Source organism: Anguilla rostrata, chromosome 2 (genome assembly GCF_018555375.3).
Source record: "Anguilla rostrata isolate EN2019 chromosome 2, ASM1855537v3, whole genome shotgun sequence".
NCBI classification, from domain to species: Eukaryota; Metazoa; Chordata; class Actinopteri; order Anguilliformes; family Anguillidae; genus Anguilla; species Anguilla rostrata.
The window spans coordinates 7,583,538-7,599,362 of NC_057934.1; the positions used below are offsets into that span (position 1 = coordinate 7,583,538).

At 50.7% G+C, this 15,825-nt stretch overlaps 1 protein-coding gene across 5 annotated transcripts in view; it reads right to left on the bottom strand.

The window, feature by feature from the left end:
• LOC135244776 (signal-induced proliferation-associated 1-like protein 2) overlaps window positions 1-15,825 on the bottom strand; it is a 129,641-nt gene that overhangs the window by 20,826 nt on the left and 92,990 nt on the right. For all 5 annotated transcript variants that reach the window (XM_064317370.1, XM_064317346.1, XM_064317339.1 and 2 more), the window contains exons 10-15: window positions 14,228-14,482; window positions 9,063-9,215; window positions 7,222-7,331; window positions 6,613-6,713; window positions 3,939-4,327; window positions 2,414-2,638 (exon numbers count right to left, since the gene is read on the bottom strand). In XM_064317370.1, coding sequence (XP_064173440.1) covers window positions 2,414-2,638; window positions 3,939-4,327; window positions 6,613-6,713; window positions 7,222-7,331; window positions 9,063-9,215; window positions 14,228-14,482 — 1,233 coding nt within the window. The remainder of the gene's footprint in view (window positions 1-2,413; window positions 2,639-3,938; window positions 4,328-6,612; window positions 6,714-7,221; window positions 7,332-9,062; window positions 9,216-14,227; window positions 14,483-15,825) is intronic.

Sequence of the window (15,825 nt, forward strand, 5' to 3'; positions counted from 1 at the left end):
ACAACACAGTCTGGTTACTGGCGCCTTTACACAATCAATGCCGTTTCACCCTTAAGGCACACCCTGGATTTACATGGTACGGTTCACAGCCAGCAGTGAAACGCGATAGATTCGAACCGGTATGTACAAGGAAGGACCTTCGTTTCGGAAAAAAAAACAGAACCACCTGGAACAGAATCAAGCGGCGTTATTCCAGAGAGAGAACGGGTTAGGCGAAGGGGTGGGGGGGGGGGGGAATGCACTGGCAGAAAAATAAACAAACATTGTATTGCGCGTGCTAACCGCATTACTGGGGCGGCTTTCATAACACGCGAAAAAATTACCTCGGTGCGAGGCCATCAATCTTACTCCTCTAAAGCTTCCAATTTTTACCCTGCAAATGTGATTACAAGGTTTTGGAACGGGGACAGCTCTCCCCCAACATAATCTCTCTCATTCCGGGCCGAGCCAGCGTTCCAATGACACAGTCGCTCCTGACGCGCACGCCCGTGCCAAGTTTCTTGTCGTCAACCTTGATGAAAGAAGGAGAGGGGTCAAAGCTTTCCCATGAGGGGGGGGGGGAGGGGGTTAGGATCCTAAGTTTATCTAACTCTCTGGCAGCCAAAGCCCTGACTGAAAACACAGAAACTTTAAACTCGACAGATACTCAGTGCCAAATGCTCCGATTCCTCCCGTCCTTCGCTTCTCGCACTTTGAGCTCTATTGATTCTGCCTGCCATCCTCTCTGCTGCTTAACTGAAGGAGGTCGCAGCGGGTAAAATCAGTTTTCGATGCTACAGCTACAGCTACAGCTACGCCCCAGAATGCCCATTTCCACAGTACTGAACTCGGTGACGCCCCGTAACGAATGTTTAGAACAGGGGTGTCAAATCTTATCCGAAAAGGGCTGGTGTGGGTGCAGGATTTTGTTTCAGCCCAGTACTACGACGCCTCGATTGAACACCCAACCTCGAGACCAGAACTTCCAGCGGTAAAAGTATGGAGCTGCATATCTAGTGAGCTTAAAGAATCTGTACCAGAACTTCCAGTGGTAACAGTATGGAGCTGCACATCTAGTGAGCTTAAAGAATCTGTACCAGAACTTAGCGGTGACAGTACGGAGCTGAAAAGTTTATTGCTGCGTGATTTCCGGGCCACTGCTACACTTTTCCCGGCCGCTTCCCAAAGAAACTTTTTCAAATGTTTTTCTCGCCGAGCATCGGAGCGGAAGCGCGGCGCACCCGCGATTTCGAGATCGCGGACGCGGCCGGGCGCGAGACCGCCTCCGTCCCGCGGGGGACAGCTCCTCCGGCCGCCGCTCGATAAGCAGAAGCGACGTGCGGCGGGCGCCTTGGGCCGGCCGGTCTATGGAGCTCATTCACCGACGCTGCTGTCCGTTTCCATCAGGCCTTCCGGCCTCCCTGCCGGCTGACAGGCGCTGCCGCGTCGGGGGGGTGGGGGGGTGGGGAGGAGGGGGGGTGTCGGTACCGCGTTTCATCGAGCCAGGGCGGTGAAGCACAGCTCCTCTGACCGGGGTTTTTCAGGAGCTGCTCAGGTAGCTATGAAGCGTGCGTTTATACATCTTTATAGATTCACTGTAAGTGTCTTTGCCTCGATTCAGGCTCAGAGGACACGTTGCCTGCAGTACAAAAGCCCGTTTCCCAGTTAAAGGCCTATTTAATGAACGCTGGCCTACTGGGCAGTGTTAACATTCAGCACACTGAGTGTTTACACAACATCATATTTTCCCAGCGCTCTTTGTTCATTTAAAAATAACTAGCTCAAATGCGCTGTATATATTAAACAAAAATCGTTCACGGTACAAACTGAAAGAAGCACAGACGCTACGAGGAGTCAGCGGGAATTTGCTTTTAAAACGAAAGCGCTGAATAATAAATATGAGTAAAGCAGGGGCCGCGATCTCAGCAGAGGGGCACTCTGCCACACCGCCAGAGGCGGAGAGAGTCTGGACCTAAATACGCAGATGCCCACATGAATAACTAACAACGAGTGAACGATGCGACTAAAACGCCTTTCGCTGAGAAAAGCAAGCGCTAGGCCTCTCTCCTGGCTGCAGTAGCTCTCTCTCTCTCTCTCTCTCTCTCTTTCTCTCTATTAACTCACACATTAACTCTCTCTCTCTCCCTCTGTCACACTCCATCTCTCTCGTGATTTTTCACACACACGTTAATTCGCTCTCATTCGCTCCCTCTGTCAATCACTCTCTCTCTCTCTCTAATGCTCTTTCACTCACTCATTATCTCACTCTCTCCCTCTGTCAATCAACTCTCTCCCTCCCTCCCTCCCTCCCTCCCTCCCTCTATTTCTCTCTCTTGTTCTTTCTCTCTCTCTCAATCATCGTCACTCTCACTTTCTCTCACTGACACTCCTCTCTCAATCACTCTCTCACTCAATCACTCACTCACTCACTCACCGGCACTCCGACAGTCTGCCAGACTCGTCCGGAGGGGGGCTGTCCTCGGACTTCTTCCAGCCAATCAGGTACTTGTTCCCGGTCACCTGACGGCCGCAGGTGCGCGAGTCCGGGCTGGCGCTGGGCGTGGCTCCGGCCTGGGTTACGATGTAAACTTTGGAGGAGTCCAGCGAGGCGCTCAGCTTGGAGCTGCGGGCGGAGGGACTGCCGGAGTGGTGGGACCCGCTGGGACACGGGAAGAAACAGAGGATCGTGTGACTGCGAGTGGCCAATGACAGATCAGGGCGTAAAGAATGACAGGCTGCTCAGCCAATTGTTATTCAGAAAGAAATGCAACCAATTTTTTGAAGGGCACAAAAACACGGAAGAAGCAATGGGTTAAGACTACACTAATAAAGCATACATTTTCTAATAAACAATTTTCATACTAAAAAAAAAAAATATGCACATTATGCATATTATATTATATCTAATACATTCTGACTTTCCATGTGCTACATCACATTTTGCCATTTATCCAGAGGGACTCGCAACATAAACATTCCATTATTATCATTATTTTTTTAACACACAAGCCATTTAAACAGCTGAATATTTACTGAAGCAGGTTGAGTTAAGTACCTTGCTCAAGGGTACAATGGCAGCACCCCAGCTAGGAATCAATCCCCCAACGTTTCACAAGCCAAGTTCCCTCACTACACTGCTGACCATCCGTACCAAAACAACATATTCATCCATGTCATGACTCACAGGATTGTTTTCTCAAAGGCTTGAATAAACAGGCCGTTGACGGATGACGCATGAGGGTTGGCTAGCAGGAGTCGTGACTCGCCGCTCTTATCTGGCTAAAGCCCAGCTCCGCGGCGGACAAGCCCCGCCCCCCCGACGCCTCGGCCAGACAGCGCTGTACCGCCACGGGCAGCTGCCCGCCGTCCAGGTGCAAGCCAAACGCACGCACGGAAATACTTTAACTCTTTAGATATCCGTAATATTTGAAAAATACTCCCCTTAGATCCCATTATCAACAACCCATATTACTACCCAAAACCCAGGACTCTCTCCATTCTGTGTGCTCTGAGGCACAGCTTAAGAAACCCTAGGCTACAGGTTAGGCCTTCCTGGATAAAGGAACCCTAAATTACAGGTGAGCCTTACCTGGATGAAGGAACACTAAGCTACAGGTGAGCCCTACCTGGATAAAGAAACCCTAAGCTACAGGTGAGCCCTACCTGGATAAAGGAAACCTAAGTCACAGGTGAGCCCTACCTGGATAAAGGAACCCTAAGTTACAGGTGAGCCCTACCTGGATAAAGGAAACCTAAGTTACAGGTGAGCCCTACCTGGATAAAGGAACCCTAAGTTACAGGTGAGCCCTACCTGGATAAAGGAACCCTAAGTTACAGGTGAGCCCTACCTGGATAAAGGAACCCTAAGTTACAGGTGAGCCCTACCTGGATAAAGGAACCCTAAGTTACAGGTGAGCCCTACCTGGATAAAGGAACTCTAAGCTATAGGTGAGCCCTACCTGGAGTGGGAGGAGATCTCACTCAGGTCCCCCATGCTGTCCTCGGCCATGGAGATGTACCCCTGGGTCAGGTAGAGCTTGGCCTGCTCTTCCTCCGGGACCCCGTCGTCCGGGTGCTCCCCCACCCAGCCCAGCACCTGCCCCCCCTGGCCCTGCAGCACCACCCGGGCGCCGGCCACGCCCGTCAGGGGGGGCGGGGGCATGCAGGGGGCCGTGTCGATGCCGCTGTCCGTCGATGCCCCCTTGATGTAGGTGAGCCCGAGAAGCTCCGGGTCCATCAGGTCGCCCGAGCCGAAGTGCTTGTCGTCGCTGTTGCTGGAGGCGTTGCTGGACAGGGTGTTACTGCTGGAGTGGCTGGAACAGTGGCTGGGGCAGCTCTTATCTCCCGTCTGTAATTACACAGTAATAACACGATAATAACACATTACTTAGCCAGTTATAACACATTAACAATGTGCTGCTTGAAATTGTCTATCTAGAGTCAAATAAACTGTGGTACAGTTCATTAATAACATAATAACAGATTAACAAGGTGGTGCTCAACATTGTGCAACTAGTCAAATAAATTGCGGTGCAGCTTTTCAATAACATGAAAATAACAAATTTCTTCCCAGTAATAAGCTGTACCAGTAGTAGCTGCTAGAGTCGCTTAAACAGTGAGTGGAGCAGCTTCTGTCTTTGTTATACAACGCCACATTAATAACATGATAATAGCACATCAGTTACACAGTAATGACGCACTATAGGACAATACCGAGCCACAGCATTAATTATCTAGTCTCAGGGAGGAGGTCCTTTTCGAAGGCTGTGGTTTAACGGCTCTCAATCAGCTAAGTGGCCAGGGAGACGCATCGAGGGGAGTCGTCCATTAACGCGCGAGAGAGAGGCCGGGCTACATATCCGAGAGAAGAGGAGAAGAGAGCAGGTCTCCCTGGAGACGGGAGTACAGCGAGAGAGGCCTGGCTAACCAGCACACAAAGCCAGGCCCCACTCGGAGCGGTAATTAAGGGGGTCTATATTTAGAGCTGGCGTCGTCTTCTTCTTCTCCCGCACAGCCGTACAGGAACAAAGAATTAACCGCGCTTCGGTCCCACCGCGGACCATAACCAAGCAGTACCACATGCATTCACATGCAGGATTCAAACAAGCTGGAGATGCAGCGGTGCGATTGTTAGCTCCTGCGCCGCTTAGCTTGGACGGCCATAACAAAATGTGCCTTATCGAACATTTGTTTTGTAGTTGTCCAATGACCATGATGTGCACTTTTGTACGTCGCTTTGGATAAAAGCGTCCGCTAAGTAAATGTAATGCAATGTAAATGAACATGTCACAGTAATTCGCTTTCTTGTATGCATTAAGTATCGCTTTGCCCTGGGACAAAATGCAATAGCACGGCATGGAAAAACGGTAATATAACACTGTAACATGCAAAAGAAAACATTCATTTGGGAGAGAGTGAGAGAGAGCGAGAGAGAGAGAGAGACAGAATGAGAGAGAATTAAAATGCAATAGAGAGACAGAAAGATTAATAGCGGTGTTGTTTTTTCATGTTTGGTACTGTATGCCTATGTGTTTACCAGTGTGGTCATCCGTTTGCTTGTTGTTTAAATATCAGCTAGATGTCGTGTACATGCTTTGTCAATATTACCTTGGCTGTCCTGCCAATTAAACGCCAGTGAATTGAAATTTAATTAAGAGAGTGAAAAAGAGGGAGATAGAGAGCTCACATAAGACACCTGCTGAAGAAAGAAAAAAACAGCATCAATAAGGGTTGCTGACCTTTTCTTAACTGATACATCAGTGTGAGGTGTAAACATGAGCCCATTCGCAGAGAGACAGAGAGAGAGCGAGAGAGAGCGAGCGAGAGAGAGAGCGAGAGAGAGCGAGAGAGAGAGAGAGAGAGAGAGAGAGAGAGAGAGAGAGAGAGAGAGAGAGAGAGAGAGAGAGAGAGAGAGCGAGAGAGAGAGAGCGAGAGCGCGAGAGAGAGAGCGAGAGAGAGAGAGAGAGAGAGAAAAAAAGAAACGGAGAGAGAGGGCGAAACTGCCCCATTTCTCCCAACCTCCCACGGAGTCCAGCCGGAGGACATAGATGTGCGCATTGACTAGATGTGACGTGACACCGGCATTGCGCATTTCCCTTATCCGAATGCGTTCGCGGGAAGCTGGTACTCATGCAACAGAATGTACCATAGACTTCAAGCACCATAGGCTTCAGAGGCTACACTTTAGAACTGAAGAGCATGCAGGCTTCTAAGACTACATTTTCTTTAGAAGTGCATGCGGGCATGTTTGTGTTGAGGACAGAAAAAGCCATTCAGCCCATCTAGGCTTGTTAATCTCCTTGATTACTCCTGCCATTTTTGTCATTAGTCAAAACTTAAATAATTAAAGCAGCTGATTACACAAGCAATCACCTCACCTGGTTTATTGTGAACGCAAATAAATTCCGCATATTACCCAGTAATAAAACACCTCTGTGCATCTTATTACTCATTAATAGAGCATCTGTGTTTCAATAATAAGGGACCTGAATGTATGCTATTATTTAGTAGTAAAGCATCACGATGTGCTATTACTTAGTAATAAAAGGTAATAAAGCATGTGCATGTGTGGTTTGAATCAGTGATACAGTAACTGAGAGCTGGTGCTCTCGAACCCATGCCCATGGGACTCACCCGGGGCAGCTTGTTAGGGGAGTCCTTCCCCCCCTCCTTCTGCAGGCCTCTCTCCTTCAGGGCGTTGAGGATTTTGGTAGAGGGGATGTGCCACTTGGCCTCTGGAAACAGGAAACAGGAAGTAGCTTTTACATTCCGGCGTTTAGCGGATACAGTCGCAATTTTTACTTTGTTCTTGTCGTTCTTTCAAATGCGTATGTATGGAGGGGGTGGGATTTAGGATGATGCCAAGGGTTCTGACTGGCAGGGGCCCTCGAAAAATATTAGAAAACACTATAAGATTTCCTGGGGTGGTGGTGCCCAATGTGAGATCTATATGAGGCCCAAAATCCCTGGTGGTGGCCCTGCAGCTGGGTATTTACAGAAACGCCCTCAAGGGTAAAATGGCAGTGCCCTTCCTGGGAATCGAACCCGCAGGTGCCCAGCTGCCTAACCACTATACTACACTACCGCCCTATTACTGCCACAGGTGATTTGACTGATCACGCAGGCTAATGAAAGAGCTATGGTGATATTCGGCTTTCCTTCTCAGCTAAACATGGTCACACGGTCACAGAAGTGTCAGGTTTGTGGTTCCGTGGCGACTGCTGGTTTGTGGGAGGGGCTTACCGGCTGATCTGGTCCTCTCCAGCGTGGGCTCTCTCTCTCTCAGCCCCTCCCCGTCCACATGGGCCCCCAGGCTGTCGCCCGACCGGTCGTGGAGCACGGGTGATTGGCAGCTGTGGGCGGGGCAGACCGGTCAGAACTGGTTATAACCGGACTTACTGGTTCTAACAGTCATAAATCACTCTCAAAAAAATCTCCAGACAAGAATAGGGTCAATTCCCTTTCCATTCACTTAGTTCAGGAAAACAAACAGAATTTTTTTTCATTGACTGAAAAATGCCCCCATAATAATGTTGTGTAAGGATTTTAACTTTTAACTTTAATTGACCAAACTGAAATGGATCTGGGCCCCAAGGCATCCAAAACATCATGAGAGCACCATTTGCCCAAGGTGTGCGTGCAGCCAGGTGTGTGACGCTAACACTAATGTTACCGCCAACCACGGAATAACTTTGTGACGTTGCCATTGTGAACTACAGTGAGGGGATAATACTGTGCACCTCACGCACCACACATCAATACAAATGACACAACAACAGCGGGTAATCCGCCTTGTCTGGACCACAGAGGCTACGTATCAACAAAGCAGGAACGCGTTCAGGTTGTTAGATTAGCATTAGCATGACGATTGTACCTCGAGAGGCTCAAAAGGGTATGTCAAAAGGGGTTAATTGAAGTGCCGCTTGACGACTACATCACGGCGAACCAGATTTTTCAATTAAAATGCGCTCGTGTAAACATCTCTGAAGGCTGACGGGGACGCAGGGGGCTAAGAGCTTGCAAGCCAACTTCCTGTGGCGGAGCAGGAGAACTTAGCCGTTAGCCGTCTGACGGGCTTGTCGCAACCAGGCTAACGCATTAGCCAATCAAACAAAGCCAACCGCTACGTGGCGCTCTCAGCAAAGGAGCCGTCACAGAGCCGCCGCCGCCGAGGGACGGCTAACGTTAAAACGAAGAGATCACGACGTTGGCGGAGGACGGAGGAAACGACGGCGCTACGCACACGAGGAGACGAGTTCAATTTACCGCGCGCGCCACCGGCGTCCCGATGTAACACCTCGTAATGACGTTGGGCGAGGTCACCCCGTAAGAATTTACACGGGGGGGGGTTGGAGCCTTCTCGCTTTTTTCCGCGGTTATAAAACCTTCCCGATTCAATCGCTACTTAATGCCTTCGACCGCACACCTGGAAGACGCCGATTATTTCCATCTCTGAACCTGGTAACCTTGGTAACATCCTCCTATAAAAAAACAGGAGAGGAAGTCTATTGTCTTTCTGGCGGAAGGGATATATTTTATATAGCTGTTATCTGCTTTTTGTTTTTATCTTGTTGACAGGCCAGGGTCTCTACAGTTGGCTGAAGTGGAGCGGGGGGGAGGAAGGAGGGGGCTGACATTTTTCTCTGAAATCTGTGGTTAGCCTTGAGTGAGTCAGACACACACAGAGAGCGAGACTCCCAACTGTCACAAAAAAACAGACTGTAACTCGAACCGTGGGCCAGCCAGCCAGCTGCCACAGTGGGGCTGACCATTCCCCCAGCCCCCCCAACCAGACAACACTGTCTGGGCTGCTGCCATGGACACCGTAAGACGAGCCAAACAGGAACTGGGGGGCATTTAGTGCTCGCAATTCGTGGGCCAGTCGTATCGTATGACTGGCTGGCCGGTCACAGCTTTGAAGAATCAGAGTCATAAAGCACTCCGGACTACGAGACATTTGACGATGCCGTTCTATGATCGGTTTCAGAATCAAAATCGTATCCTATCACGGTGAAGCCTGAGGTTCACGCCCCAAGGTATGACGCGGACAAGGGAAACTGATCCCAGATCTGCCCGGGGCGTACCTGTCGTACGCAGCCTGCTGGGCCCAGGCGCTGCTGCCGCAAGGCCCCGGGTCGCTGGAAGATGATTGGTTGCTGGGAGAGCTCCGGTAGTGCTGGCTGGGGTCCCCTTTGCCGCACGGCGCCATCTGTGGGCTGTCCAGGTCCTGCAACACTCTGCGACAAAAAAAAAAAAACCAGATAGCACAAAATGGAGCTTAGTGCTTAGCGATAACGCGTACCGACCGCCACGGTCCACAGCTCGCCCGTTACCGTGACGATTTACAGGTCCGCAGCTCCCCCCGCTCAGCTACTCGCCCGTTACCGTGACAATTTACTGTCAGTTGACTTACACAACCGCGCTCGCTCTCTTCCTCTACCCATTACAACAGAGCAGGACATTCGCTGCAGACAATTCCACAGTGCATTGTGGGTATAAACTATGCCGTCAGCTATAGTGTCATATTTACTCTCCTTTTTCATCATGTTCTCTCTCCTTTTTCATATTTTCCTATTTATTTGCTTTGCTGGCAGAATCACCCAGAGTGACTTACACACGCAATCAATTTATATTGCTGGACATTTTAATTGAAGTCGACCGGTTTAAGCATCTTGCTCAAACACGGTAGCGCACACCATTTTTTTAACCATCTCGAAGTTACAGTTTGTTTACCACAACTATACTGCCGCAAAATAGCAAAACTGCCGAACACATTAAGCTAATCTGGGTCTGTATTTGGTCAGTGCATAAATGACACGTAAGGTCAGAAAAAGGTTTTGATGGCCTTGGTGTTCTTGTACCAGTAGGGGGCACTCTTCTCTCTGAAGCTCCAATCATCCCCACTGGGACGTTCTATTTTTGGACGGGACCTTTAACCCCAGGTCCTGACACTACGTGGTCATTAAAGATTCCTTGACAATTACTGAAAAATGAGTTAACCTCGGTGGCACAGCCAAATCTCTATTGGTCATCTAATTACTCTCCTATTTTAGTCGGCCAATCAAAACCTGGCTTCTCCGATAATGAAGTGTTGTGTCTGAGGCACAAAATGGCTGTCGTAGTGTACACTTCCAAGGCTATGATGGATGAGGCAAAGCAACGGCCCAATTAAAAATAATACGTGCTCACTGCCATCAGGATTAATATAATGCACTTAAAGGATACGTAGTAAAGATGTGAATCAACTGCTATTCTGACAAATGTGACATAAATGAAAAACTCATTAAAAATGAGTGGTCTTGACCATTCAGGAAGTTCAAGCATTTGCGATAAAATGATTTGTACAATTAACTTCAATCTACTTATGTGCTTGATAAAAAGATTACTTTAAATGATACAATTCCCATTCATCTAGTCTTATCTCATCAGAGAACCGCAACATTTACATATAAAACATTTAAAAAGGGGCTCTTTTCCTGTCTTTCACCGAACGGAAGAAAACACAATTCTTCAGAGTTATCTTCTGAGAAGGTATCCGGCGTGAAAAAAAGACACTTTAGTAGGTGTGAAATTTATCAGCTAATCAAAAACCACGACAGAAGGCGAGTTGCAGAAGCAGGTGTGATCCAGAACTGAAAAACCTCCTTTCCTCTTCCCTTCTTCATGTTAAAAATAAAGGAAGGAAATATCTTCTCCCTCAGACAGAGCAGATGGAGCCAAGGCTCTATTCTTAGCGAAACAGACAAGCATGCCTACCCCCCCCCCCCACCCCATAAACGAATGGCTGAGATGCAGATATGTTCTGCGGTTTAGGAGGGAAACCGGACACAGGTCTCTCCTGCTTGTTGGGGGACGAGGGGGGAGTGTGGGGTGAGGGGTGTGGGGGTGTTGGGGGAACATGACACCGCCTAAAACTGTGGATTGTTTCGGATATAGAGCAGAGATCATCGAGGCCACTATGAGTGAGTGAGTTGGTGTTTGCGTTTGGTTGCGTGGGGGGGGGGGTTGGGGCGGATGTGGGGGTGGGACAGACCCTAAATAAAACAGGGATCCCGTGAAATATGCGATTACACGGGTGGATGGGCGACCAGGTCGGAGGTAGAGGTGGGGTTTGGGGGGAGCTTGGATAACGGTTGGAGATGAAATAATGACGGTCAAGGTCACACGGGCCCATGGGGGGGGGGGCTGCTTGGGGAGGGGGAGCGTGAAGGCGGCGAGGAGATGAGATCATTCCGGCGCGTTCTCGGCGTGTCGCAGCGACGCCCGGGCCCCCGGGGGGGCGAGGTGTGGGACGCCCAGCGGCGCGCGGGGACCGGCTTCCCAATTAACACCTCAGGAGAGCTACCTGCAACGCCGCCGCGAGAAACCCGCTGCGGGCGACGGGAACCGCCAAACCCCCCCCCCCATCCCACCCGCCCCCCCCCCCCACCCGCGCCAGCCCCCGCTCCCGCACATCTGCGCCTCAAATAAAAAAAACACTGGTTTCATTCCCCTCTCCCCTCTCTCGTGTCAGCCATAACAGGAATGAATGCACTGACCAGGTGCTGCTTCAGCACTGCCCCCTACCCCCCCAAAAAAAGAGTGTCAGTAATCTAATAGGGCCTTTAAATCACAAAGAGGGGGACTGCTTTATAGATTTCTCTGTCTCCCCCTCTTTTCGCCACTCCCCCTACAACTTTTCTAGGTGTCATTACTCCCTCACACCCCTTCCCCTAATGAGAAACAGTAACATCCACCCAACCCCCACCCATCACCCCCCTTTCCAAAAACCGCACGTTGAGAAAAGCTTGGAAGGAGATGAAAAAACACTGCAAGCCATTATTCTCTGTCTCCCCACCCCCAACTCTGTCACCGTGGTAACCCACTCCAGCATGTGCCGCCGTCACGGTTACCTCAGAACCGTGAAACGCGGTACTGCACGCGTGCGGGCGGACGGGTGTCAAGGCGTTCTCTTCGCCGTTCGGCCGGGGGGGGGGGGACTGGAGCAGCGCGGACATCGGTCAGATTCTCCAGAGGGGGCCGGTTTGTGGAGGCGTGATGTATTGGACGCACGTCCTCCGCTCGACACTAAACCACTCCCCTCACAGACGCTGAGTCTCCCTCACAGAGCGAGCGTCCGACGGTTTACATTCGAATTGCCTTTCACTTGCCTTTGATTCGTTCGAGAACACAGACCGTAGGCCACGTGCCAAAAAAGTGGGCGGGACTATTGCTCTTAACATTGCTTTTGGCAGCCACACAGAGGCGTGTAAGCCTTGGCTAGCCGTGCATTGGTGAGTGCCACCAAGGCTAAGAGGTTTATTTTGATAAAGAGCTGATTCTGATTGAGGTGTCTGAAAGGGATTTTTTTTTAAATGAGCTGCAAACGATCTTTCACGTAGAAACCTGTCACTACATCACAGACGCTATTATTCAGAGGGATTTACACATATTACTATTTTTTTTCCTTCAATACAGTCCGTTTATTCAGCTTGATATTTTTTTTTTTTCGCCCAGGGGTACAAACACAGCGAGCCAGCTGGGAATCGAACCCGCAGCAAAATAATGTTTTTTTCCACGGTCCCCAATCTATGAGCAAACCAGCCTACCGGTCTAACGAGCTAATTACCTAATTGAGCCAGGGGTAATCGGTGGAAGCAAAAAATACACACATGCCCTCCCGAAACGAGTCTGCTCGCCCCCGGCTCCGGCAGGTAAACGAGAAGAGCCAGGATGGGCTGAACGGCATGGGCGTGTAATTATGCACTTGTAATTATACGTAATTATATTATAATGTTCACCAGGCTAAATCTTGGCAGTCCCGGCACAGCTGCGTTGTGAGCGGTTGAGGGCATTAGGCCACGGTCCGCATGATGCAACGTCGGGCTCTACCCAGAATGCACGGCGGCGAGCTCAAACGACTCATACGCGGTTAAGACGGAGCTGTTCTTACTCCCGGACTCCCGGGAGAAAGTGTTTACACTAAATTTACACCAAAACCGTTTTTTATTTTCCAGGTGAACGGGGGTTACTGCAAGGCTCCTGGTGAAACAGAGGCTGAAAATAGATGTGTTTCTGAGGTAGGAAATCACTCAAAATGGGAGCTCACTACCAGGTGAACAAAAACTCTATTGTTACCCCACATTAAAAAAAATAATTATTTCATTTTATTAAATGTAATTTTGACATTTCTTTTGGGGGGGGTGGGAGCAGCACTGTGTCAATCCTGGACCAGAACCCCCCAGAATCTCTGCTTCACCAACACGCCCAGACAAGCTGCTCAGCACACTGACAGCTCTCTGTGTAAGGAAACATATTTCCTGATATCTGCGCAAAAATTTACCTTCAACTTTTCCCCCATCTGTTCTACTGACAGAACTCTACCTGGAAAAAAGAGCTAAAATGAGAAAAGATTCCCCTTGGCCTCTCCGGTGTGAAAAGTAACTGTCAGTCTAACACCCTGAACAGCTGACAGGTAATGTGATGTCACTGGAGAGTGGGGAAGGGGAGGGGGGGGTTCGCGATAAGGGGGGAGGGGGGGGTTATTCAGGGCACCCCTCTAGGCTGTGTTTAGAAACCTGACAGTGAGGAGCTCAATAATTCATTCGCCCAAACAGCACTGTTTCCTGTCCTCTGCTAACACCCACCCCCAACCCCCAACCATCACCCCACCACCACCCCCCCCCCAGCCCCCACCGACCGTGACCCACAGCCCACCCCCACCAACCCATTTGCACATGCTCATTACGGTCTCTTCAGCATTACCTCACAGGCCCTCTGGAAAGATAAACACATGGCACATGGACGCTATGCCAGCCTGCTGTTACTGACCCCCCCCCAGCCCTCCTCATAAGATCATATTCTCCACTCTCATATTCTCAGTTATAATTCCCTTATATACACCAGGAGACACCCATTAGAAGCTGAGGCACAGACACACCTGACTGGGGGGCGGAGGGGGGGGGATGAAAGAGAAATGATGAGAGGAAATGAAGGATTGAGGAGAGTAGATGAGAGAGAAGAATGGGAGGATAAGAAGAGGGGAGGAGAGTAGAGTTGAAAAGATGGAGAGGAAGAGATGGATTATGGAGAGTAGATGCCAGAGAGAGGGGAGTGAAAGAAGAGGAGATGATGGGAAGAGAGGATGGGAAGATAGGAGGCGGTGGGAGGACAGTAGAGAAGTGGAGGGGAGGAGAGGAGTGGATGACAGGAGAGGAGAGGAGAGAAGAGGATGGGAGGAGAGAGGAGGGGAGGGGAGGGGTTCCTGTACCTGGGCCCGTCCTGCAGCTTCCTGTCGAAGGAGGTGCTTCGGGGGATGGGCGGGCCCTGTCCCTGCTGGAGGAGCTGCTGGCAGGGCGGGCGGTCGGGGCCCTGGGTGGGGGAGCCGCGGGCCAGCGGCTGGCCCGGGGGGGGCACGCGGTGCCAGGTGGTGTTCCTCCTGAAGGGCGTCTTGTACTCGCAGGGCGTGCCCTCGCTGTCCAGCTTGTACTCCACCATGGGGATGCGGTACAGCTCCGAGCAGCCCCTGCACAGCCAGGACACACAGACCAGGAGCAGGTCGGCACGGCGATACGGGTGGTCGGCATGGTGATACGGGTGGTCGGCATGGTGATACGGGTGGTCGGCACGGTGATACGGGTGGTCGGCATGATTTGAGGAGTGGGGGAGAGGGGAGGTTGGGGATTTTGGGCGAGCAAAGATGGTAATGTAAACATATATTTTTTTTTGTGTGGGCGGGAGGGGGGAGGGTTGATTTGAGAGTAGGTACTAAGAGAAGGAGTGCACACACTGTTCCATGGGGACGGATGGATGGGTTGGACGGCAAAGATGCCCCAGCAGAAAGCTGAAAGTAGGGGTGGCGGGCGGGGGTGGGGGGGGGGGGTGTGCTGGTGCTTCTTCTGTGTTCGAGCTGCAGAAATGCTTTCATTAGCATTAAAAAGCCCAGGGCGACTGACAACCTAAAATATATATATGAATATAAAAATCCTTGCATACAGGATGCGCTTATATTTCCGTCAGCTGGTGTGTGTGTGCAAGTTTGTGTGTGTATGCGTGAGTGTGTGTATGTGTGTGTGTGTGTCTGCCATTTGTTTGCCCTCTGGTTACTGCCAAACCAGCAGTTTGCCTGTACGTACGTATACAAATGCACCCCCCCCCCACTCCCCACACACACACATACATACATGAACATTGGGAAGCAGAAGAGAGGATGTGTGTGCGTGTGAGTGAGAGACAGAGAGAAAGAGAGAAGGAGAGAGAGAGAGAGAGAGAGGGAGAGAGAGAGAGTGAAATGGGAGAGCAAGCTTTCGAGCGGTAGAGACGCTGGAACCCTACACGCTGCCTTCCGGAACCTCCCGCGGTTCCCGCCGCACCGGCCCTTAATCAAAAACCGCTCGCCTGACAGAAAGCGATAGCGTATGACTGCCAAATGCCCCCCCCCCCGCCACGCGCTACGGACAGGCACAAATCTCCGCTAAAGCAGCACTCAATGGGTCGCCATGGATCCCTGACCCTCCATCGCCACGGTTTCCATTCACCTGGCCCAGTTCCCCGTCGCCGCTGCACCGGGGGCTGGCGGAATGATCGGGGAGGGCGGGGGGTGTTTGGGGGAGGGGAGGGGAGGGGATGGGGGTGTGGGGGGGGGATCATACAGTGGGTCTGATGCCATTTCACACTACATTACTCGAGGCGGAGGTGTTTGGAGAGGTGTTAGGAAAAGCCTGGCTGTTCCACTCCCTCAACCCTCAAAACTGGTTTCATACAAACCCCCCCAAAAACACCTCCATTTTCCACAAAACACAATAAAAGAACAGCTTTGTATCCACGGATACTCTGTAGGCTACATTACACGGAGCTGCAGCCAGAAAA